This window comes from Aspergillus glaucus (genome assembly GCF_001890805.1).
Source record: "Aspergillus glaucus CBS 516.65 unplaced genomic scaffold ASPGLscaffold_1, whole genome shotgun sequence".
NCBI lineage: Eukaryota > Fungi > Ascomycota > Eurotiomycetes > Eurotiales > Aspergillaceae > Aspergillus > Aspergillus glaucus.
Window position 1 is genome coordinate 1,396,731 of NW_019170453.1, and position 22,773 is coordinate 1,419,503.

The following is a 22,773-nucleotide window of genomic DNA, read 5'->3' on the forward strand; positions in this document are numbered from 1 at the left end:
CGTCGGTCCAGCAGGTGCAGTTTTTTTTCTTCCACCCAGCGGTCCTTTCTTCAACGCGCGCAACCACCTGGCTACCTTACATTTCTCTAGCCAGCCAAATTGTGTCTTCTTTTGGCCAAAATGGCAAACACAGTGGCTAAGGAAGAGGTGGACTACACCATCAAGCCGGAGGCCGGCTCCAGCAACATTAACACAGCAGACTGGCCTCTTCTGCTCAAGAACTACGATAAGCGTATGTCAATGATATTCTCCTGTTCTTTCTTCTACCTCTTGTCCTTTTTTGAGCGTTTCAAGGTGCAGTGTAGCTGATTAGAAAACTTTTTCTCCCAATAGTTCTTGTCAGAACCGGTCACTTTACCCCGATTCCCGCCGGTTGCTCGCCTCTCAAGCGTGACTTGAAGTCCTACGTCAATTCCGGTGTGATTAACCTGGACAAGCCTTCCAACCCATCCAGTCATGAGGTTGTCGCGTGGATGAAGAGGATCTTGAGGTAACACTCCTATGAAATTTTAATTTCAGGACAATATGCTGAAAAGGCGTGCTTTTTTTTTTTTTTAGGGCCGACAAGACCGGCCACAGTGGTACCCTCGACCCGAAGGTCACCGGATGCTTGATCGTTTGTGTCGACCGTGCGACTCGTTTGGTCAAGTCGCAACAAGGCGCCGGAAAGGAATATGTTTGCGTTATCCGTCTCCACGACAAGATCCCCGGTGGCGAGGCCCAGTTCAGACGTGCTTTGGAGACCTTGACCGGTGCTCTCTTCCAGCGGCCGCCTCTTATCTCGGCTGTCAAGCGCCAGCTTCGTATCAGAACCATCCACGAGAGCAAGCTTTTCGAGTTCGACAATGATAGACACCTTGGTGTTTTCTGGGTCAGCTGCGAGGCAGGAACTTACATTCGTACCTTGTGTGTCCATCTCGGTCTTCTTCTCGGCGTCGGTGCGCACATGCAGGAGCTCCGTCGTGTGCGCAGTGGAGCTATGGACGAGAACAAGGGCATGGTCACTTTGCACGATGTTATGGATGCGCAGTGGCTGTATGACAACCAGCGCGACGAATCGTATCTGCGCAGGGTCATCAGTCCCCTTGAGAGTCTTCTCACGACCTACAAGCGTATTGTCGTCAAGGACAGCGCTGTTAACGCCGTCTGCTACGGTGCAAAGCTCATGATTCCTGGTCTCCTCCGTTTCGGTAAGCTTGTGGTCACATGCATTCCTCTTTTCTCAGTTACTGACCACTTCTTTAGAGGCTGGCATTGATGCCCACGAGGAGGTTGTCCTTATGACCACCAAGGGTGAGGCTATTGCCATTGGTATTTCCCAGATGTCGACCGTCGAGCTGTCCACCTGCGACCACGGTGTTGTTGCCAAGGTCAAGCGCTGTATCATGGAGCGTGACCTCTACCCCCGCAGATGGGGTCTGGGTCCTGTGGCCTTGGAGAAGAAGAAACTCAAGTCTTCTGGCAAGTTGGACGTAAGTTGCGCGACGCAGTCTTTAAGGATATAAATGGCGTTCTGCGATACTGATTACCTTACAGAAATATGGCCGAACCAACGAGGCTACTCCCGCCCAGTGGAAGAGCGACTACAAGGATTACAACGTGGCTGAGGATGATTCCTCTGCCCAGCCTCAAGCTTCCGCCCAGCCCGCCGCTGAACCTGCGCCGAAGGACGAACCGGCGGAAGAGCCATCTTCCCCGAACAAGATGGAAGTCGACGACGACAAGGACGATGAGAAGAAGCGCAAGAGACACGATGGAGAAACTCCAGAGGAGCGAGCGGAGCGCAAGCGCAAGAAGAAGGAGAAGAAGGAGAAAAAAGAGCGGAGAAAGTCCAAGCAGCAGGAGGATAGTGACAGCGACTAAACGTCTTCAGGGAAGTCCGTTGCCCGGCTCTAATGGTAGTGTCGCTCTTTCAGAATGCTGTTGTCCCATGCATTCTCCTGTTGCGGCTTCATCTGGGCATATTTCCTGTAACATATTGTTTCTTGTCTTTTCCGTCGTTCATTGGAGTCTTGGGTTGAAAAGGGGTTCTGTCTGATTTTACTGTATCTCAAGTCTGTTGCTACTTTCTAGGATTATGTAGTTCTGGGTCAAAATTACTCTTGTTTATTGTCATTTGCTTTGAATTTCATCTTCAACCAGGAATGAATCACCGTAAGCTTAGTCCTGTGGCGTCACGGGGTCACTTGATCTCCGCGCGGATTCCGTGCCACCTCAGGTAGCAAGCAACCAACTCCACGCCATTCAGCTTCACTCCAGTTTCCTGTTTATTGATTTATATCAGAACCCAGAGGCAAGTCATAATTTAAGAAGGAAAGGAACAAGAATTACAGAAACCACCGCAAAGGACAGTCCGCCATGGCCGCGGAGCTCACGTCAACGAAACTCAATGCGGAGAACCACCTTCTCTTGGTATTGCCTGCATCATCCAGCAATCCGTGCCTCACCAGCTAACATTTTATACTCAAATAGGACCAACCGCTCCTCCGCTTACCCCACGAACTCGCCCGCCGAAATTTCAAGTCCGTCCAACGGGTCGTCGAGCGCGAAAAGGAAAATGTCCTCCCAGCACTCAAAGACGCCGCCAATAACTCGTTATCGGGGTCTCACACACCGGACCAGACACTTGCCGCGCTCGATGCGATGATATCCCGCATGCAAGGGCTGAAGCGGAAGATGGAAAATCTACAGGGAGAAGAGAAGAAGGTCCAGGATCAGTCGAAGAAGCGCATACAGCATTTGGAGAGTCTGCATCAGATCCCCAGTCTGGTGGATGTTAAATATGATGAGTGGTCTAGGACTAGGTTGGACCGGTTGATGGTGGATCATATGCTCCGGTCTGGGTATTCGGGGAGTGCGAAGCAATTGGCGCAGGAGAAGGGTATTGAGGATCTCGTGGACATCAATGTTTTCGTGCAGTGCCAGCGGATCGCGGATAGTCTACGTCGCGGAGAGACCAAGGAGGCATTACAATGGTGCGGGGAGAATAAAGCAGGTCTAAAGAAGAGTCAGGTATGTTATTCTGGGTTCGATCTGCCTTCCAACTCGAGCCGGGTCCGGGATGACTGACGCTTTGCAGTATAACTTGGAATTTGAACTGCGATTGCAGCAGTACATCGAAATGATACGAACTGGGGATAAGAAAAAGCTGCTCGAGGCAATGTTGCATGCAAAGAAATATCTTACGCCGTATATGGAGACTCAGTCGACCGAAATCAGCCATGCTGCAGGACTTCTTGCATTCCCTCGCGATACTAAGGCCGAGCCTTACAGGGTATGCATCGGGCCCCTTATAGTAAGGAAGTCACCGGGCTAATCACGTTGCAGGCAATGTACTCTTCAATTCGATGGACTCATCTCGTGGAACTCTTTGTTCGTACTCACCATGAACTTCTGTCGCTACCGTCACGCCCTCTATTACATATTGCGTTATCTGCTGGTTTGTCAGCGCTGAAGACGCCCTCCTGCCATTCGGAGTATACTTCATCGAGGTCTAATTCACTCTCTACCACAACTTCTGTTTGTCCGATCTGTTCAACCGAGTTGAATGAGCTGGCACGGAACATGCCCTATGCACATCACACGAAGAGTTACATCGAAAGCGATCCAATCGTTTTGCCGAACGGTAGGGTGTACGGGCAAGAACGACTGTTGGATATGAACAAGAAGGTTGGTTGTGTCGAAGCAGGGACCATCAAAGACCCAACTACCGGCGAAGTTTTCGAGGAGGGCGACATGAAGAGAGTGTACATCATGTAACATGGCATCCCATAGTCCAGGATGAAGGATAAGTAATTACTGCATCAAATGGGAATTTTACTATTAGGACATGTTCTAATCACTATCATCGCTGTCCGATTCGTTCCTTGACCTCTTCTTCTTTGCACTGGCATCTGCCTTGAACTGAGCCGTTGCGTGGTCATCTCCAAGCTCAAAGACATACATCCTGGCATCTCTATCCTCGCCTTTCCATCCACCTCGTCCACCATGTTTCCCTTCAATGTGTCCTAGAGTCCGCGCATGCGAGTAACCCTGGTAGGAAGCCCAGGGGAATCTGAAGCTGGTGACCACCTTTAGCCCGGCATGTCGAGCAAGATCTTTGATGTTCCATAGAGTATACGGCTCTCCTTCGAATAGAGTAACCAATATTTGTCCTGGTTCTGCCCGGGCTTTGCTCTTTTCTCTTCCATCACCGTCCTCATCAGAGTCATCACTCGACTCCCCCCAATCATCCTCATCTTCAAACTCATCATCAACCACACCATGGCCATCAACCGGCCGCGACAGAAGTGGCACACAAGCCTTGAAAAACGCAACAAGCAATTCCTGATTAAACCGCACCTGCCGGTTCACATCCGTCGACAACCCACCCACATGTGGGAAGTTGAAACAGATGATATCCCACGGACCCCCTTCACCTTTCCCTTGCCCGCCAGAGTTATTCTTTTTATTAGCGTTATTGGCAGCATGACGAGCCTCCAGCCACGCAGGGCGTTTGTGTTGATGTGGTCGTGGGAAACCTATCCGGACATCTTTTCCTCCTCCAGCAGAGGGGTGGGCGAGTTTTCGGACGTCGACTGAGAAGAGGACTTTGGGGTTTGTCTTGTTTTTGTTTTTGGCCTGTGCTTTTTCTGTGTCTTTTTGCTTGTCGTCTTCCTCGTCATTTTCATCATTCTCACCCGATGGCCCTGGTTGACCATCGTGGTCACCTGTCTCGTCCCCGTCTGTCTTGCGCTTCTTATCCTTCTTCAGGAATACATTTTGGATTTCTTGGATAGTCCCTTCTACCTGGGGATACTTCCCGCACAGGTCATCTTTGGAATCATAGCATGTCGCAAGTACATTCCGACACCGGTGCTGGACGACCAATGAACGAGCAAAGGAGAAGTCGCCTGTCGATTCATCAGTACATATATATCTAACATTTTATATAGCCATATAAAGGCATGATGGAAGAAAACTCACCCTCGCCAATTAACAAAATCCGATCATTCCTCCCAAACGGGACAATTGGTCTCTGGTTTTTTTTTTGTTTGCCGTTATTGGTCTTGTTTTTCTTGGTATCATTATTGTTGTTCTTGGTCGTCGATAGTCGGAGAAATGTGTTCATCTTCTTTTTATTGCTGTCGTTGGCTTTTCTTTTAGCATCACCACCACCTTGCGCGGCTGCAATTCGTGCTTTTTTTGCCTTGGGCATTTTTCAAGTATGAAAGGGTTATTGTTGTGCCAATTGAAATATGTGTTATTGAGAATTGAAAATTGATATTTGAGATCTTATCAAAACCTACCGAAAGATTTTCCGGTCAAATATAAGTTCCGAGATATATATTTTAGATCTACGGATACATCATTGAAATGAATGAAGGTAGCAACATATTCTATAATCCATTAAAAGTAGAGGATGAAAAATAAATTATATATACAGAAAACAGACAAACCAAAGAAATGAAACTATTTTTTTCATCCAACATCGACGAGTCTATTTTCAAACATCGCTTCAAAGCCAGCAAATAACAGACACGCCCGAATCGTATCGAAATAAAAAGAAAAGACTAAGAAAATAACAATATTACTAGAAAAGAATCACACTTGCAACGACGGAGCGCCTCTGCGCTGCCAGAATGAAGTAATAATAATATGCGCTGTATAAGAGAAGCCACCAACGCGAGTCATCAGAATCAAACCCAGCACATCAATTCAGTCGATTGCGAGAAGCCACAACGAGCAAGACAAACATGTCATCATGACAGGATGCTCGCCAGGACACAGATCTATGACCGCAACGAATCTCTCATGCTCTGGCTGCTAGCACTGACCGGATTCGAAGTCGGCAGAGCACCAGTCTTGGGCTTAGCGTTTTGCTTGATCTTGGCAACGGCATAGACGATACCACTGACGAAGCCTACAAAGATAGCCGACACACTGGGGAATGTCACGGGGGCGTCGAAGAAGACCAATCCGGAAATCGCAATGGGGAGCTTGTTCAGCGCTCCCACCATTGAGTAGGTGGTGGACGAGGTCACACGGACACACCAGGCGGAGGTGTAGGAGATGAATACAGTCGAGGCACCAGAGAGGATCATGGCGAAGATGATGTTGTTGCGCTCGGCAGGGGGGAAGTTGCGCTCAATGTTGGCGGACGACCAGTCTTCAGTGAAGACGGAGAGAACGACCAGGACGGGGATCGACAGGAAGTTGTTGTAGAACATAGCTGCAGACAAGTTAGATACGTGTGAAAAGGATCAAGAAGAAACCGGGGAGCATACTGTCAAAGTCCTTGAAGTTGGTCAACTTGATGCGCTTGCGCATTCCAAGGACGTAGGAAGACGTGCAAAGACAGTTGATCAACATCCAGATGTATCCAGCGTTCAAAGTAGAGATCTTGCCAGTAGCGTCTCCACTGCTCTCAAGCGCATATCTGATATCGGCCCACGCGGCGATAACCGAACTGAACACCATCAGGCCAAAAGAGAAAAGCGTCAAGCCAGTAACGGAGCCACCGAACCACAGCACCTCTCCGTACGCGATAAGGATGATAGTCAAGTTCTTGAAGATGGTGTAGACGGGAATCGAGAGGAACTGAAGCGCCTTGGTACCGGTGTAGATCATACCGATCAGAAGCAGAGTAATCGGGAACCCTATAATATGACACCTGTCAGACACTGCACTTGCGCCCACGTTTCAATGAAGAATACATACACTTCCTCGCCTCGTCACTGTTGAAATCACGGTAGTTAATAAGACCAGCGGTCTTACACCCCTGAATCGCGGAAATACACACAACGGACTAGATGGCCAGTTAGTCGTACACGTCCGGTAAAAAGAGCGTACCACTCCATTATGCCTTCCACACATACCTGCACACAAAGCAAGAAGAAATTGAGGTTGAAGTTGGTACCGGACAAGACATATTTATTCATGACAGTCATCAAAATCGAAGATCCGCAGTAAGCCAGCACCGGCAGGATCGGGTTGTTCGCTGGAGGAGCAGCTCGCGGCTGAGGCGGGGGAGGTGCCTCGAAGGTGCGACTGTTTCCCTGATCCAACTTGTCCATCTCGATCGTATAGTTATCGGACTTCTTGTCTTCGGCCATTGTGACGATGTGCGGAGGAGAACGGGGCTTTTCAGAACGGGAAAAGGTGTAAACAATCCGGTTGTTGGTAACCTTAAGAAGCCGGTCGTCGGTCAAAATAAATAAATAAATAAAATAAAATAAAGGCGACCTAGACAAGTTGACACTTGACAACGCAGGCCGTCAAACAATCCCGGGCGAGGGAAAGGGATGAACGCGACGAGGGGCAGCGAGAGAGTCGACGAAACGAGCGACAGTCTCTCCCTGTTAGGTAAGACGAGGGAAGAAGAAGAGAAGGAGGACAAGGAGAAGAATAGAAAGGTGCGTGAGAGAGAGAGAAGGAGTGAAAGAAGAGGAAAAGTAAGAAAAAAGAAACGGACTTGGGGGATTTGGGATATTGATTGGCCGTGCTTACTTAGCGGGATTCACCCTGACAAGAGATTCGAGAGATTTGAATCTATACAAAAGAGTGAGGAATAGAGAATATTGCTACAATTGCTTCTATTTCCAGAGGAGAAAGGATAATCAGGATAATCTCTTTACTCCAATTCGTTCTACTCCGGGAGTGAGTTGTTCGAGAATCTTTTCAGTGGTGATCTTCACCCAGTATACGACTATTTCAACCTAGCAACATCTCTTTCACACTTGTTATACCGTCAATTAACTTGAATTCCGAATTCTTTAATTTTATCTATCCTGATCTGATCGACGCGAAAATCAATCAATCTCCTCACATCTCCCTCACTGCACCCTCACGACCAGCAACGAACTTCCTGACACGGACTCGAACAAATAGACAAAAACAAACCCCGTCACAGTTACAGTTACAGTTACAGTGACAGTGACAGTGACAGTCACAGACGCAGACGACGACAGAGAAACAGAAATATTCACAAACAGAACCAAAACAAAATGACCTCCAAACACGAACCCACCACCACCTCAGACCCCGACGACCTCGACGATGAAGCCCTCTTCGCAGCCCTCGAAAACGAAGACGACTCTGCCTACCGCGCAAACCGCATCGAACAACTCAACGCCGAATACGCCTCTGCCAAAAATGGCCCTGCTCATGATCCCTCCTCTTTCGCCTCCAACCCTGCTGCCGGTGGTGGTGCCGGCACAATCATAACCGACACCTTCTACCCAACCCTAATGAGCGACCAGTCCGTGCTGGGCTTTACGACAAACACGCACAAATGTGTGGTGCATTTTGCGCATCCGGATTTTGCGCGGTGCGGGGTGATGGACGAGCATATTCGGACGTTGGCGACGAGGCATTATGAAGTGAAGTTTGCGCGGGTGGATGTGCGGCATACGCCGTTTATCGTGGAGAAGTTGAAGATCAAGGTGCTGCCTTGTGTGATTGGATTTAAGGATGGGCTTGGCGTTGAGAGGGTTCTTGGGTTTGAGGGGTTGGGGTCTGGGGGACGTGACGGAAAGGATGGATTTAGTATTGCCATTCTGGAGAAGAGGTTGCTTTGGAAGGGAATTCTTGTGCAGGCCAAGATCAAGCAGGGTGACGATGATGATGATGATGACGACTATGATTCTGCTGGCTCGGATGAGGACACTGGACGTGGCCCTCGACGGGCTATTCGAAGCGGAGGACGATTAAATCGGAACGACGACGATGATGATGACGACTGGGACTAAGATGTATATAATGGATTATTGTTGGATATGGTGCAAGCATGCATGCAAACCACCATTGTTGTATACTATGACACTGGAGCACTTCCATTTCTAACTTCATGTAGAGAAGAAACTGGTCTTGTCGAATTGAAAAAAAAAAAAAAAAAAAAAAAAAAAAAAAAAAAAAAAAAAAAAAAAAAAAAAAAAAAAAAAAACAACAACAGAAGACAAATTGATATCAAGACTAATACTGCATGATCATCAAGTAAATTTACACTGACAATGTAGACGAATCCAGAGAAAAAAGAAGAAAAGTCGTCCTCAGAACGAGAAAAAGACAATAGAAAAAGGATGCTCACAGCTAACAGTACCACCGGGATAAACGAAGAATGAAGCCTGGAATTTTATACAGGAGGAACAGGGAAACAGAACAATCTTTACGCACAATCCATCAATTTGAAGTAGAAAGGGGGGAGAAAAAAAGAAAGGAAATTCATTATTATACGAACAGGTCAATGTGAATTGTCGCAAAGAAACCTGACCTAGATGGCCACATTCTTCATCTCACCCAAGACTTCTGAGTCCAGAGCGGCAGGAGATGACGGTTTCGATTCGTGCTTCGCTGCCTGTTCGGATTTCTGTTCATCCTCCTTCTCAGGCGCCTTTTCGTTTTCCTTGCCGCTAACCTGTGGAGTGGCTACATCCAGTAGATCCTCATTCTGAGACTCCTTTTCATTCTCCTTCCCGGACGATTCAGGTAGTCCGTCCTCCGCCGTGGGATTAACGGGGCTTGGGGCTTCCTCTGTCACACGAGCGAGAGGGCTGGACATTCCGAATTGAGTCTTGGGGCTCTGGGCCGATCCACGTCCAGAGAACCGATGAGGTGATCGTCCACGTTCTTCGTTCGGGGTCGAACCTCCATACGGTGACTCTTTGCCCGATTTGCTGCCGGTGTTCAGGCCGAGGCCGTTGGGACCCTTGCGACGGGGAGGTCTCCGGCCGTACTTTTGGTCGGTTCTCCAGCGGAGGATCTCCAAGTACGGAGGCTCGACATTCTGGGATTTGAATTCCTTCAGTTTGAGTTCGTTGGTTTCTTCTTCGACAATGACCTTGCCGCTGCAGAAATCATCGGCCAGCGTGGCGAGGAATGAAGCCCACGACCGGGAAATCACGTATTTGCAGTCGTAGTCGCGGCCAAAGATGATGATCTGGCCCCATTTGCCGGAAGGACCCGGTGCCAGATCGATTGCGATGTGGTTGCCGCCCCAGTCACGGGCCACGGGAATCCAGGCGGGGTGAGCGTAGGCCTTTTGAACGGCACCAGCGGGTTGCGAATCCTGTCGCTCGAGGAGCTCCTGGCGCCACAACGGATTGTTACCATGCTGAGCGGGCGGTGGTGCGGAGGACGAGGAGCTTGCGGTCACTTTGGGAGGAAGCACGCTTGCGCCCATTGGTGAGTTGACGAGAAATTCCTCGTTGACGACCCTCCAGTTCTTCCACTCCTGCACAATCTCTTCGCAGTCCAACAACATGCAACTGAAGATGACACCGGTGGGCAATCCCGGACGCTCCTGACCGTCATGGCTCATCAACGACTCCCGAAATTCGAGTGGCAGAGTGCAATCCAGTTCGTGCTCCAGCTCATTGATATCGTTCTGAGTGCAACCTTCACAGAGATTATCAAACAGTTCTTCATAATTGTTTTCCAACCAGCGCTCAATCTTCTTCCAGGAGTGGGCAACCGGGGGAGGCGGCGGGGAACCGTCCTGGAAGCTTTGCATTTGGATATCCCCGGCGCCATCAGCACCTTGCTCCTGCGACATCCGTTTATTCGACGAGAACGATCTCATTCCGGGGGAGTAGGGGCGAGTAGGGGAACCGACGCCGGTGGGAGAACCCGCCCAGCCATTGGGATTTGACGCCTTGGGATCATCGTCGTAGGGATTTGTTAAATCTGCGCGAGAATCGATGGCGCTTGTTGCAACGGAGGTAAGAGGGTCATCGCGGCTTTGGCTCAGAGGGACGTGTCTGCCGGTGCGATAGGGAGAGTCATGGGACGCATGGCGGTCATAGGAGGTCATGGTATGCCAGAAGGAGCGCCATGTTGAATTGACACTGCAAGAAGTTAGTAACAAGTTTCTTTTTATTTTTTTTTTTTTTATTTTTTTATTTTTTTTAAATTATTATTTCCCCCTCTCCCTTTAATCAAAAGGAAATAGAAACGTACAAATTCGCCATGATGGACACTCAATCACCAAATGAATTTCCTCGTGTTTATATGCAGCGACGGCGCGTCATTGGCAGGTTGAACCGGTGCAGGGAATCTCGTACTAGCGTGGACAGAACACGAAGAAGAGGGAGATTAGGATGGAGAAAGAGAGGGAATTGAAGAACTGGTCGATGGTTGGCCAGAGGCAAAAAAAGAGAGTGAACCACGATCGGGAGAACCAAGGACAGCTGTACCAGAGACTCCGGTACAGAAGGAGTAGTGAGGAAAGGAAGGAGTATTAAAGAAAGAGAGATAGGAAGCGGATAGAAGAAGAAAAGAGAGAAAGAGAGAGAGAGAGAGAGAGAGAGAAAGATTAAAAAGAAAAGAGGAAGAGGAAGAGAGATGGAGAGAGGGAGAGAAGAGAGAAAGAAGATGGAATGGGCCAGATGGGGGAGATAATTTGCCAGGACCCCAAAGCGAGGGAGAGCAACCACCACCCTCTCACTCACTGTATTTAAATGTATTTCTTCTTTTAATTTGGTTATTTAAAAGAGAATGAAGTTGACGATGGGAGTCAAGTGGTAAAGTGATATTTGAATGAACTTTGTCGACAGACCACGATTTCTTTAGCACTGAATACTGACAAGTGCTAGTGAACTATTAAGCAACACTAAGAAAAGAACAGCGAGCATCAACCTGTGTCTATCTATATAAAAACCCCCTGGAAGAAGGTGCTGGTTCCGGTCCCAGACCGCCCAGTGGCAACTATCCAGTGGTACTACTACTACCGTACATAATAGTGTACAGAGTACCTGTACTCAACTCCGTACCAGGGACATTCAATCCGTTATTTTGTGTGCTTGATTGACTGCCGGTTGCCGTTGATCATGACCTCAATGTCCACGCCGCATTCCTCTGTCCTTCCGTCTACGGTCAACATTCTGAAGGTATACGGAATCAATTGTCCTATTGCGGTTTCTCTTATCTTTGCTTAAATGATATGATATCAAAGAATATCAGTGCTTTGTACTCCATACTATTCCCAATTGCTGAGAACATTTCTGTCGTCATTTTGTTCAGATCTCGCTGATGATTCTTGATAAGCACACATAAATCTATCTATAGTATTCGATATTCTCTTGTTCACTATTCGTATTCGTCCTATGCTCTGTATACAAACAGGCATATACAGCTATCGATGTCGATGTCAGCACGTGCATTCGGCCCAATTCTTCAAAACGCCCCTAAACCCCTGCTCAGTCCCTGATAATAATAATAATAATAATAATAACAATAATAATAATAATAGAAATCTCCAGTAATAATCCACCCAGGGGGACAGGTAGTAACTAATTATAGGTTATTATACCTTCCCCTATACAATCCCCCATCCATAGTCTTCTCTAGGGATTACAGTAATAATATTATCAGCCCTGCTTCCTTAAATTTCCGCCATTTTCTCATTTTTCATGGCAACCTTTTGCAGCGCTAGGACAGCCGCCGTCTCCACTAGATCGAACTAAAGGATTCTAGAAGGATTGCCGTGGGCCTGCTCCATCCGTATTTGCCGGATTGCCGCTGTTAATAATGCGGCCATATACGACCTGTAGTTACTCCTTTCCAGCCATGTTGTTGACCATTCTGAATTCAATATAGAAAGTTTAAGTTATTGACTGCATACTAACAGCATGCGGTGGCTTGTGGGTCGAGTGTTTTCAGAGACTAACAACCCGACGATACACTAGAATTTCCTTCTGATAGTTTGAAAGTTCTACCAATACCATGAGAAAGAAGACGTTAGGAAGGACCTGGATAATGTGCTGGAAATAACCTTCACTGCTGTCTCTTATTCTATGCGGACTTTCCCGCATTACAGTCGCCTTCCCTCTTTTGCCCACAGAGCCACCTTATTTTCTTTATTAACCCTCCCTACTTCTCTTCTCATCCAAGAGCCGCATCAATGGACGCCTCCAGTCCTCCCCACAGACCCAAGACTTTCGCGTCAAGCTACGGCAAGATCTGTGCCGCAATCATGCCTCCGATGCCGCGTTGGCGATAACACCACCAGAACGCATTCGGTAGACCTGCCCCCCAGGCCGTACCCTTGGAATGCGTGTGGCTGTCCTGTAAAGTGAAGGAAGAAGATTAACTCCCAGCCTTGCGGCGGATTGTTGGGCTCCGGGTAGAAGTCGGAGTAGGGGTTCGTCAGGTCGACGCGCGATGGGTCGATTATCTGGATGGAGTAAAAAGTCAGATTGCCTTTGCAATACAGTGTGAATGGAGGAAAGTGAGAAAGAGGGTATGCAGGGAGGGAGCAGACGTACTTGTCGCCCAAAATCCGGGAACTGTGGGATCTGATTCGTGAACATCTCATTGACCGTCTCCTTTTCCAGGATCTTGTTCCCCGTCTTAGGATACGTGCCATCGTTCAGAAGCATAGAAATGATCTGCAAATACTCACTGGGGCGACCGAACAAGCCATGGCCACCATGGTTGAAGAGTACTTTCTTCTCCTCGGGCGTATGCGCCAAGAATTGGCTGCGACTGAGGTGGCCGTATTCATTGAGCGAGACCTTGCCGTCTGAGGCGCGCTTGTTCATAAAGCACAGCCTGGAGAGCATCTCAGGGGTTGGGAACATATTTAGTTCTTTGATGTTCAGAGGAGCGAATATGTTCTCCTGGAAGTAGTCGTTCAAGGAGACGCCAGTGGCACGCTCAACCAGGAGGCCAACCCAGTCAATGCTGATGCTATAGAAGAAGTTTAGGGTTTTTGAATGATATTCAGAGTGAGGATGCTTACCCGTACTCACACCTCTCACCAGGCTGGTGCAGAAGAGGCTGGCTGAGGATCTTGTGGTAAGTACGGTGAACTCGTCCAGGCCTCTTGATTCGTATGAACGGAGTAGCCTCTTGCTGAAGAACGAATAGCCAAAGCCGGTTAGCGAGAAGGAATAGTCTCAGCCTTGCGAGATAACAACGGGATCGGTCGATGGTAAGGACGTACATGTATGGGTCAACAGCATTCTAAGCGTGATTCCTCTCTCTTTGGGCACCAATGTGCCGTCATCCTGGAGGACTTGCACGGCTTTCAGCTCCTGTATACACACTGTCAGCTGATTTAATCTGTTCTCACGCTTGCCTCCCTCCTGGCTTCTTCCTTCGACCTGGGTAAGGCACACTAACAGGGGACAGCTTCTCAACTAGCTCGACATCATCCAGCTTGAGCAAACCCCTCTCAATTACCTGCATACAGGCAATGCTTGTGATCATCTTCGTGCAGCTCGCGAGCCAGAAGATGCTGTCCAGCTTCATTGGCTCTGGTCGGCCGAAGCCAAGCTTGCCAGAAGCGTGCTCGAAGATCACGTCGCCGGATTTCTGCGGAAAGGAAAGATATCTGTTAGTACACATAGGCCACACAGGCGGACACCAGACGTTAAATGATTCTAAGATTCTTACATTCACAGCGGCGAAGGCGATGCCCGGGACCCCATCGGGCTCCCCTGTCACAGCATAAATCTGGGCTTTCAGCTGAGGTACTGCTGTGGCTTGGAGCTTCGCCATGATTGTCGCGTTTGAAGATTGCCTTGCCCTTGATGGTAGCCAGAGGAAAGGACTATGGTAGAAATGCTGGCCATGGTATTTTGGAAAGAAATTTCACAAATATATACATAGTTCTAAGCCCGGGTATGAGATGCTCTGAAGCGGGATATGACAGCAGTCAATACTCCGCAATTCAACGGACGATCCCCGGAGTCTGCAGTCGTCTTAACTCCGTATATAAATACCCCAGGCGACAGGCTTAAGCTATTAAATACGTGTGTCCGAATATATAGTAGAGTATTCGGACTTTCGACTTTTTGATAGGAGCATTGTACGACTAATGGGCCTTGTTAGCCTGCAAAAACTCCACACCTACAAAGCAAGATAAGAAGCCTCATTGAACATCACACCTACTTTCATCATGTTACCCCGGAGCAGCCCATAAGCACGTCAATTATCAACATAATAGCGCAAGTCCTGGTTCTTTACCTGACCGGTTCGTCTTTCGACCATGGCTATTACCTCTTAGGTTGAGGGCACTTATATCTCCATGAACATCTAATTTAACCAACGTTTTGTGAATAGACATCTAATATGCTGGGGTGGTGTTTGGAGACGTATCATCCATCTAAAGCCATGACAGTGTGTCGTCGGCCCGAGACTAGACCTCAAGCCCCTATTAGTTCCTGGGGCTAGTCCCTCGTCTTCTATATTATATTCTAATTATTCCCCTCGCGGTAGTCGCGCTCAGCCTGTTCTAGAAATTGACTGGAGGGCGCTTTTAAGCGGCGACGCCGCGATGGGAAAATGAATATCAAAGGCCACAAAACTTCGTAGCCTTTCCACCATCACCCTGAGTTACTTCGTACTTTGTACTACCCCGTACAGTACCCCAAAGAACAACTCCACAAGTAATCAGCCCAGCGGAGACGGCGGATATTAGAGAAATGGATTATATCCAATCATCAACTTCTGTCCTGAAGAGATGAAACAAGACAGAAAGAAGAAAAGGGGTCTTGAGCTCGGTATTGTCATGGTGCAGGAGTCGCGAGATTGGATAGCATACTCCGTACCGCCGGGCCGTTCTTTCAGGAACTCTCTGTTTGCAGGTCAGGGCTTACGCAAATTCTATGGTGAAGGTGTGCCTATGGCACGAAAAAGATAAACGAGTGACTGGTTTGTTCATTTCAAAAGAATGTAAGAAGTTGGTTGATAAACATAACAGAAAAGAAACTCGGTCATCCAGAGATACCAGCCAACACCGTGTCAGCATGACTATCCCAAACCGAAATCAAAACTTCATCCCTCCCATAAATGTATGGCGGATCCAGACTCGGAGTTCCACGATCCAAAATGATCAAACCTGCCGGCTGGATGCGCGCCGTCAAGCATATATAACAAGAATAATAACAGACTAAGCTAAGGAAAACGAAAAAGTGCAATGAATGACTTTGCCCTGTCGAGCAGGCCATCCTTCAAAAAAGAAAACAAAAGAACAAGAGTAGTGCCAGATGGTATCAAGGAAAAGAGCGCGAGTATCACCAGCGGCTCGCAGTCGCTGACATCAAACCATCTTCAACCAACAAACTCCGGAAAGGAAAGCACACCCAGGGAGAAAAAAAAAAAAAAAAAAAAATCAAGAACCACCAGACTCCGGGTTCGATGCAACCAAAGGGGGTATCAGAAAATAATAACCCCGCGAAAGAACCGAGAAACCCCGAGGCACAAGAATAACCGTCCCTCACATGAACCATGATAGGCAAAAAAACATCGGAAACCATGTCATCAAGAGAGGATCGAGACGAGAGACTGTGACCACTGGAGGTCATGACCAAAAAGGGACGAAACAACACAGAAACAATGGACGACCACGAGGGTACACAAAAAAAAAAAAAAAAAAAAAAAATCAGTTGCGTAACATGTTCGCTGCATGAAAAAAAATGGCAGATTCAAATTCAAGAAATCGAGTTGCAAGAAATGGGCTCGGTTCGGTCCGAGAGAAAATCGAAGAAAAACAGGAAAGGAGCATACTGATCCCGAATACTGCTGGACCAAACAAGGCACGCTCGCTGAATCATGCAAATGAACTCTGAACGCCGTTGGTTGGAAAACTTGAATGAACGTCAAGCTTCAAAATCCTCCGCAAGTCGTCTTCCATCTTCTTAGTATCAAGGACTTGGGGAGAAGAATGCGCCGGCATTGCTGGCGATGCAGTCGAGTAGGGTGCTGGAGACCTGTACTGCGGCGGTGGCGCACAGCGGGGTGGGAAATCAGGCTGATTGTAACCCATGTACGGCGAAGGAAAAGGGAAAGCTTCGCTGGTGACACCCGCCGAAGTAGGGCCCGAGGTAGGGATTTCTTTCCTCAAGATGGATGGATGCGGCCCACCCAATCGGGCATACGAAAGCGGGGAATGGATCCCATTCGTGTATGGCGGCTGCTTTTGTTCATTTGAAAAGCCATGGGAAGCAGTCGCTGGTGGACCCGAAATCGTTCGTGATGGAGTCGCAAAATGAGGCACATTCGGACTGGGGTTTGGACGCTCCTTTACGCTGTTTGCTTGAGTGTACACGAGAGGAGACGCAGACGATGGGCGCTGGGGTCGAGGATTCAGCAACAAGCTCTTGAGTGCTTCGGTCTTCGCTTTTCGCTCGCCCTCATCAACTTCCGCCAGCGACTGAGGGGACTGAGACGGGGAGCTGGCAGAGCGGAGCGCATCCATACGGTCCTTGTAAGATGTAGCAAAGGAGGGTCCAATTTGGAAATTTGGCGATCCGACATTCTCCATCTCTATGGGAAACATCCCACCGGCGAAGCCATTGGGGTTACGTTGTGGAAGAGCTTTCGAATCCGTTTGGGGAGAACGGACCGTGGGCTTTGTTTCCGGGCTGCGCTGTGCTTGCGCACTTCGCGCCTCCACTGCCGCTTTGAACAGGAAATCTAGCGGGGTCGACTGCTCTCCTTGGCTCGATGGTTGGGGACGACCTTTTGGCTTCGAAGGCGTGGTCTCGAGATCCGGTTCACCCTCTAAGCCTTCGTTTTCCGACTCCGCTGTGGGTGCAAGGTCTGACTCAGGCATCGACTTGGAAAAGAAACTGGGCATGGGAAGGGCCGAGGGAGCAGGAGATGCGTGGAATGTCGGACCTGCATAATGAGGGCTGTCCTTCACCTGCGGGGTATTTGTGGGTCCTTGCGAAGAGGTATGGCGATGCCCATTGTTGAACGGAGAGCCCTTGGGCCCATTTTGCGGCGGTTTCTTCGCAGATCGTGGATTCTTCTTCTTGGACAAATTAACATTGGTCGATGAGTCGGTTGCTGCTCCCCCAGGGCTAAGATTCCTGGGCGGCGATGATGGGGGAGTGGTTAACAAAGTAGCTTTCTGGGTGTGTGGTGTAGTGGTCTTCTTCGGATGGCGCCGGTTATTCCGAGGCCCCTTGGGGGTTGGAGGCGTAGGCGATTGAATCTGAGCCGACATGGCAACGAGTTGCTTGGAAGGTGATAGGAAAAATAAGCAGACGATGATTTTTGTGGGTCAAAAATCAGAAGCGATAAGGATAAGAGACGTAGATAGACGAATGACAGTAACGAATCAAGAGATACTGTCCAGCAGTCGATATTGAATAAGAGCAGCGAGGAGAATAGTCAGGTCGAAAGAGGCTTAAAAAGGTGCGCTAATCGAAGGAAACGATTCGAAGGTGAAGGTTGACGATAGTAAGTTCGGTCGCAGGTGGTGTAGATATTAGGATCAGAGTAAGTGCAAGGAGTGGCCCAAATCAAAACTCCAAACGATGTGCATAACTAGGTCGCAAAAGAAAGTACTGAAGGATAAGAAAAGGAGGAAATTAAAGCATTGCTGACTGAAACCGAATAGACTCCGTAAACAATCAATAATTGATGATAGAAAGGAACATTCCTGGAAAGGAAGAGAAGAGAAAGAGAAGAGAAAGAAGGGAAGGAAAGGACGGGGATGAATGAAAGCAGGCTTCAAGTTGGTACCCTAAGCGGGGATCGGCGATGACTAACCGTCTTGTTTGACTGTTGGATTGTTGGTTCTGCCTATGAGTTGCTTTCTCTCTCCAATTTAAGCGCCACTGGAGGCAAAAACAACAACAACAACAATAATAACATCAGAGGTTCTTTTTGGTCACGGATCAGTGCTTGTTGTTTTTAGTGTTAGCGCGACAAACAGAGTGGTTTTTGTGTTTCAAAAAGTATGCCCAAAAGACTGCTAGTTGCCCCTCCCACACTCTTACTTACGTCAGTTAGCAATATCTAACTAGTTAGGTACCCTGTGCGTACACTCTGCTACCTCCAGCTCCGACCGCCTCAAAATCAGCGTCTAACACCGCCCCGGAATAGTAGTCTAGCTACGCAACCAGCGCCTATTGACACTCGACTTCGTCCGTGCGACCGATCTTAATATCTACAAGACCAGAACAGCAAAATGGCTGATGTCGAGATGAAGGAAGCTGCCGCAGAGCCCGCGGCCAAGGGCAAGGGAACTTCCAAGTCCGAGGGTGCTAATGATGGAAAGAAGAGATTCGAGGTCAAGAAGGTACACCACAGGTTTATCAGTCAAGCTACTGAAGCCAGGCGCTAACCACTGGCATTTGTTTAGTGGAACGCGGTTGCTCTCTGGGCATGGGATATTGTTGTCGACAACTGTGCTATTTGCCGTAACCATATCATGGATCTGTGCATCGAGTGTCAAGCAAACCAAGGCTCGTCCACAAATGAGGAGTGTACAGTTGCATGGGGAATTTGCAACGTAAGTTGAGCACTGTTGTTTGCTATCGACCAATTTGCTATCGATCAACCGAGCTGACCTGAGTTTCTTATTCTAGCACGCCTTCCATTTCCACTGCATATCCCGTTGGTTGAAGACTCGTCAAGTCTGCCCCTTGGATAACAGAGACTGGGAATTCCAGAAGTATGGTCGGTAAACGACAGCTACTCGACGTTGGGTGTTTTGCTATACAAACATCTACTGTCACTCACGAACTCGACTTTCGGCGGTTCATCTCATGCAGAGAGATGTATGCTCCTAGAACGCGGCCCCCGATCGGGCAGGAAATGGCTTAAGACGGCGTTACGGTATTGATCTTTCAGAGCTTCAGCGATGGGTTTCAGATAAAGAGAAAAACAATTGAATGCATTGCTATTATATATCATCGAAGTCACCACCGCGAAACACAAAACCATGTTGCTTTTATGAAACCTTAACACCATCTATCATGATCCCTGCGCCGGCCGCTCTCCCGGCCCCAGGGACGAGCCATTTCTCGGGGTTCTGATTGTAAAAAGGCCAAGGGGGAATAACCGCAAGAGCAGTAACAAGCGTCCCAGCCAATCCAATCCAAAGCGTGAGGTGAATATCTTGGTAAACGTATCCGACGATCGTCGCGACGACCTAGTAGCAAACAAAACACCATTAGCCTTGCTCATGCCCAAAGCAACCTCAAAACCACACGGCAAAAGAAAGAAAGGAAAACCAACCCCTGAAATAATCAAAAGAACCGTAGACAGTATCTCCGCGATGCGCTGACCTTGAAAGTCCTATCCAGTATCGATTAGCAATGTGGCCTGGGATTCGGCTGATGCGGTTCTCACAATCTGGCCTTCGAATAGGTCTTGGATCGGGGCGAGGATGTCATCCATTTTCGTTTTTGTCGTTGTGCTGGCTTTGTTTGTATAGATCGTATGCAAAAGGTTGACTGTATGTCTTGACGTGGGTGATAATGGTGGTCTAGGTGGTCGATTGGAGCGGACTGCGGAGTGCGCCTTGTTACCGCCTTGAGGCCTTGGATGGAGATGGTAACATTACTGTCTCATAGTAGTAAAATATCAGGTTATACTCTAATTTAACATTCAATTTGGGGTATCTGAGTCTGAATAGAAGTAGAAAATAAAATATAGTTGTAATAGAAAGGCGCTTGATTACTGCTCCACAAGAATTACTCCTACCAGTAACAAATGCAATCCATAGTTATGCAAGATATCAAACGGTGAACCTTCGTAGAATAATGTTCATTTCACTCCATAACCAAGTCTATGAACAATCTTTGAATAACCAATCGCTCTCATGTCGAATCATCAAACACTCCTCGGACCGAATCACGAATCATAAGGAAAAAAGAAGGATGCAGATGCAAGACAAACATCAAGCCGGATATAGAGTCCGTCAATGTGACCTTTCAGCAAGAAAGAGGTCTCACCGACTTTTTCTTCTCCTCTCAGCATCGTCTATAAACGGAAACAGTGGGAACCCAAACAGTATCATGTGCCGCGTGTCTTCTAATGGAAAAAAGGGGATCATCCAATGTAACAAACTCGCTGTATATTCCCTTTATATTAACTCCCGAGTTGCATTAAGAATAACCCACCGTGGCACCTTCTTGGGCAGGTTGCAGCAGCTTCCACTGGCAAGAAATGTCGTTGGCTTCGAACTGAGAGATAATGCGGCCCGCAATCTCTTCGAATCGCTCAGTGGCCAACGCGAGGATAGTTGGTCCTGCACCCGATAAGCAAATACCCAAGAGACCAGGTTGCGTGCTTGGGTTCATCGACTGGAGGACCTCCGTCAGCCCAGGGATGAGGGTCTTGCGGTATGGTTGGTGGACTTTGTCCTGCATGGCGAGATAGATCATATCGGGGTCCGGTGGGGAGCTGCCCAATGCTGCGGGAAGCAGAGCAGCACGTTGCAGATTGAAGACCTTTTCGCGCATTAGTGAGCATTCTGAGTCACCGTCAGCGGCGTAAGAGGACCTACCACATCAGCTCTAGAGTATGACGTGGGAAGCACATTCCGTGCATTAGCAGTGGGCACCACAAAGTCCGGAATGATGGCAATCGTCTTGATCTCCTTGGCCCATTGGAACTTCCTGTAATGACCAATGCCCAGCGGGGGCTCTGGGGGCTGTTTGCCGGTATCAATTCCACCGGCAGGCGCGGGTAGAACCTCACTAAGAGGGATTTCTGTCCGAGCAACGTCTTCGGGCTTGAGTTCGTTCAGGTAAGTTCCAACGAAGCCGCCGAATAATGATGCGGCGACATTGTCCGGGTGACGCTCTGTAGGAAGGGAAGAGTTAGCAAATGCGCTATTCAATGTAGCATCATTCCACGTACCAATCATTAAACAGTAGTCCAGTAGTCTGTCCTTGCTCAATCCCAGACGACCAACTTCATTTCCCAGCATCACACCGGCTACAACCGCAGTACCGGAAGACCCCAGACCCCGACCTAGAGGAATGGGGTTGGCGATATGAACACGGGTCTCACAAGGGAAGGCCCGTTGGTCGTGGCATCTGAGCACATACAGCGCTACACGGGTGATCAAATTCACCTCGGGGTCCAAGCTGATCTTCTCGGTGCTTTTGCTCTGGTCATCGTACGTGATCAGACAGTTGAGGGGCTGCTGCGACGATGACTTGGACGAGTCAACGGTAACATGAAGCTCAAGGTAGAGGGATAGGGCCAGGCCGATCACATCGAAGCCAGGACCAATGTTGGCGGATGAACAGGGCGTTCTGATAACGAAAGAGGCCATGGCGGGTGGGTAAGAAGAGTGGAACGGATTGGAGTTGGTCAAGGTTCAATGAATCAAGGAGGGAACTGGCAATAATTCAAGGACCGGAGAAGAAATAGCCGCAATTGACCGTCTTTTCTCGTCAATCAACAACAGACATATCCTCCAATGACTCTTTTTTGCCCTTACTTTTTTTTCTGCCGCCCCCCCGCGAGGGCCGACGTCGGGCGGTGGAGCGGTCATCATCCCCCTCTTGCCGAAAGGGGATTAGCCACGACACGGTAAGAAGTGATAGAACAGAGATACTATAGAGTATCCGTACAGATGCACAGATACCTAATCATGTGCCGTCAAATTCAGGGCTGCAGAAAGAGTCATCTGAAGTTCAATTATCCCATATTTCCTGCAACCAGCAATCCGGTTGCACCGGACCAACCGTGGGATGTGCAAATACCATACTCTTTACAGAGTACTCTGTACTATCATGAGATCTGGCGGTGATAGTCTTGAGCCAAGCCGGCAGTTTCATGCAGTGAATATTACAGATTTTAGGTCTTTCCTACATACATTCCAAGGCATTTATGGTATGAACCGTGAGTTCAAGCCACACCAAATCAGATCGGCTCTTTTTTTTACTGCTCTATCATTGGAATCTTCTCGCTAAATAAACTTTGCTTTTTCAAGATTCGACCACATGGGTGTAGTAATGCCACGTCCAGACCGTCCAGAACATACTCAGAGTACTATCATGTAGTGCTGCTCTATGGAGAAAATACTCCAACGGACATTCC

The 22,773-nt window shown here is 48.4% G+C and overlaps 11 protein-coding genes across 11 annotated transcripts; 4 read left to right on the forward strand and 7 right to left on the reverse strand.

The window, feature by feature from the left end:
- Nucleotides 1–1,899, forward strand: cbf5 (pseudouridine synthase CBF5). Its single transcript, XM_022545430.1, has 5 exons — nt 1–232; nt 334–490; nt 559–1,190; nt 1,246–1,472; nt 1,537–1,899. Exons 1-5 carry the CDS (start codon nt 121–123, stop codon nt 1,861–1,863), a joined length of 1,455 nt encoding a protein of 484 aa, XP_022406176.1. The 5' UTR covers nt 1–120; the 3' UTR covers nt 1,864–1,899.
- Nucleotides 1,900–2,358: 459 nt separating this feature from the next.
- On the forward strand, nt 2,359–3,759 carry ASPGLDRAFT_31204 (FYV10 family protein; the record flags this gene model as incomplete). Its single annotated transcript, XM_022544025.1, has 4 exons — nt 2,359–2,412; nt 2,473–3,012; nt 3,080–3,274; nt 3,328–3,759. 4 exons carry the CDS (start codon nt 2,359–2,361, stop codon nt 3,757–3,759), a joined length of 1,221 nt encoding a protein of 406 aa, XP_022406177.1.
- A 75-nt stretch (nt 3,760–3,834) lies between these two features.
- Nucleotides 3,835–5,110, reverse strand: ASPGLDRAFT_115596 (25S rRNA (uracil2634-N3)-methyltransferase; the record flags this gene model as incomplete). The annotated part of the gene is made up of 2 exons (XM_022539701.1): nt 3,835–4,892; nt 4,966–5,110. 2 exons carry the CDS (start codon nt 5,108–5,110, stop codon nt 3,835–3,837), a joined length of 1,203 nt encoding a protein of 400 aa, XP_022406178.1.
- Nucleotides 5,111–5,771: 661 nt separating this feature from the next.
- On the reverse strand, nt 5,772–7,094 carry gmtA (GDP-mannose transporter; the record flags this gene model as incomplete). The annotated part of the gene is made up of 4 exons (XM_022543112.1): nt 5,772–6,211; nt 6,267–6,638; nt 6,700–6,787; nt 6,858–7,094. 4 exons carry the CDS (start codon nt 7,092–7,094, stop codon nt 5,772–5,774), a joined length of 1,137 nt encoding a protein of 378 aa, XP_022406179.1.
- A 457-nt stretch (nt 7,095–7,551) lies between these two features.
- ASPGLDRAFT_41536 (thioredoxin domain-containing protein) lies at nt 7,552–8,922 on the forward strand. Its single transcript, XM_022545431.1, has one exon. It carries the CDS (start codon nt 7,986–7,988, stop codon nt 8,727–8,729), a length of 744 nt encoding a protein of 247 aa, XP_022406180.1. The 5' UTR covers nt 7,552–7,985; the 3' UTR covers nt 8,730–8,922.
- Nucleotides 8,923–9,250: 328 nt separating this feature from the next.
- Nucleotides 9,251–10,946, reverse strand: ASPGLDRAFT_21616 (uncharacterized protein; the record flags this gene model as incomplete). The annotated part of the gene is made up of 2 exons (XM_022543113.1): nt 9,251–10,823; nt 10,936–10,946. 2 exons carry the CDS (start codon nt 10,944–10,946, stop codon nt 9,251–9,253), a joined length of 1,584 nt encoding a protein of 527 aa, XP_022406181.1.
- A 1,978-nt stretch (nt 10,947–12,924) lies between these two features.
- On the reverse strand, nt 12,925–14,478 carry ASPGLDRAFT_63002 (serine hydrolase domain-containing protein; the record flags this gene model as incomplete). Its single annotated transcript, XM_022548607.1, has 6 exons — nt 12,925–13,041; nt 13,242–13,665; nt 13,718–13,787; nt 13,922–14,012; nt 14,101–14,292; nt 14,374–14,478. 6 exons carry the CDS (start codon nt 14,476–14,478, stop codon nt 12,925–12,927), a joined length of 999 nt encoding a protein of 332 aa, XP_022406182.1.
- Nucleotides 14,479–16,356: 1,878 nt separating this feature from the next.
- ASPGLDRAFT_41544 (uncharacterized protein) lies at nt 16,357–18,056 on the reverse strand. Its single transcript, XM_022545432.1, has one exon. The coding sequence runs from the start codon at nt 17,930–17,932 to the stop codon at nt 16,532–16,534; it is 1,401 nt and encodes a 466-aa protein (XP_022406183.1). The 5' UTR covers nt 17,933–18,056; the 3' UTR covers nt 16,357–16,531.
- Nucleotides 18,057–18,901: 845 nt separating this feature from the next.
- ASPGLDRAFT_116059 (SCF ubiquitin ligase complex subunit HRT1) lies at nt 18,902–19,400 on the forward strand (the record flags this gene model as incomplete). Its single annotated transcript, XM_022539740.1, has 3 exons — nt 18,902–19,012; nt 19,076–19,225; nt 19,302–19,400. 3 exons carry the CDS (start codon nt 18,902–18,904, stop codon nt 19,398–19,400), a joined length of 360 nt encoding a protein of 119 aa, XP_022406184.1.
- A 266-nt stretch (nt 19,401–19,666) lies between these two features.
- ASPGLDRAFT_114798 (signal peptidase complex subunit 1) lies at nt 19,667–20,115 on the reverse strand (the record flags this gene model as incomplete). Its single annotated transcript, XM_022539638.1, has 3 exons — nt 19,667–19,867; nt 19,954–20,013; nt 20,068–20,115. The coding sequence occupies 3 exons, from the start codon at nt 20,113–20,115 to the stop codon at nt 19,667–19,669; spliced, it is 309 nt and encodes a 102-aa protein (XP_022406185.1).
- A 272-nt stretch (nt 20,116–20,387) lies between these two features.
- ASPGLDRAFT_41548 (homoserine kinase) lies at nt 20,388–22,187 on the reverse strand. The gene is made up of 3 exons (XM_022545433.1): nt 21,583–22,187; nt 21,227–21,525; nt 20,388–21,170 (listed from the first exon to the last, which is right to left on the reverse strand). Exons 1-3 carry the CDS (start codon nt 22,001–22,003, stop codon nt 20,826–20,828), a joined length of 1,065 nt encoding a protein of 354 aa, XP_022406186.1. The 5' UTR covers nt 22,004–22,187; the 3' UTR covers nt 20,388–20,825.
- Between the last annotated feature and the right edge of the window lie 586 nt (nt 22,188–22,773).

Excerpts from the sequence above, each read along its gene's own strand:
- ASPGLDRAFT_41548 (XM_022545433.1), bottom strand. The coding sequence starts at position 22,003 with ATGGCCTCTTTCGTTATCAGAACGCCCTGTTCATCCGCCAACATTGGT. Across the intron at positions 21,526-21,582 it reads GGACTACTGTTTAATGATTG|AGCGTCACCCGGACAATGTC; the intron begins GTACGTGGAATG and ends CCCTTCCTACAG. Across the intron at positions 21,171-21,226 it reads CATACTCTAGAGCTGATGTG|GTCTTCAATCTGCAACGTGC; the intron begins GTAGGTCCTCTT and ends ATGCGCGAAAAG.
- cbf5 (XM_022545430.1), top strand. The coding sequence starts at position 121 with ATGGCAAACACAGTGGCTAAGGAAGAGGTGGACTACACCATCAAGCCG. Across the intron at positions 233-333 it reads GCTCAAGAACTACGATAAGC|TTCTTGTCAGAACCGGTCAC; the intron begins GTATGTCAATGA and ends TTCTCCCAATAG. Across the intron at positions 1,191-1,245 it reads TCCTGGTCTCCTCCGTTTCG|AGGCTGGCATTGATGCCCAC; the intron begins GTAAGCTTGTGG and ends CCACTTCTTTAG.
- ASPGLDRAFT_41544 (XM_022545432.1), bottom strand. The coding sequence starts at position 17,932 with ATGTCGGCTCAGATTCAATCGCCTACGCCTCCAACCCCCAAGGGGCCT.
- ASPGLDRAFT_41536 (XM_022545431.1), top strand. The coding sequence starts at position 7,986 with ATGACCTCCAAACACGAACCCACCACCACCTCAGACCCCGACGACCTC.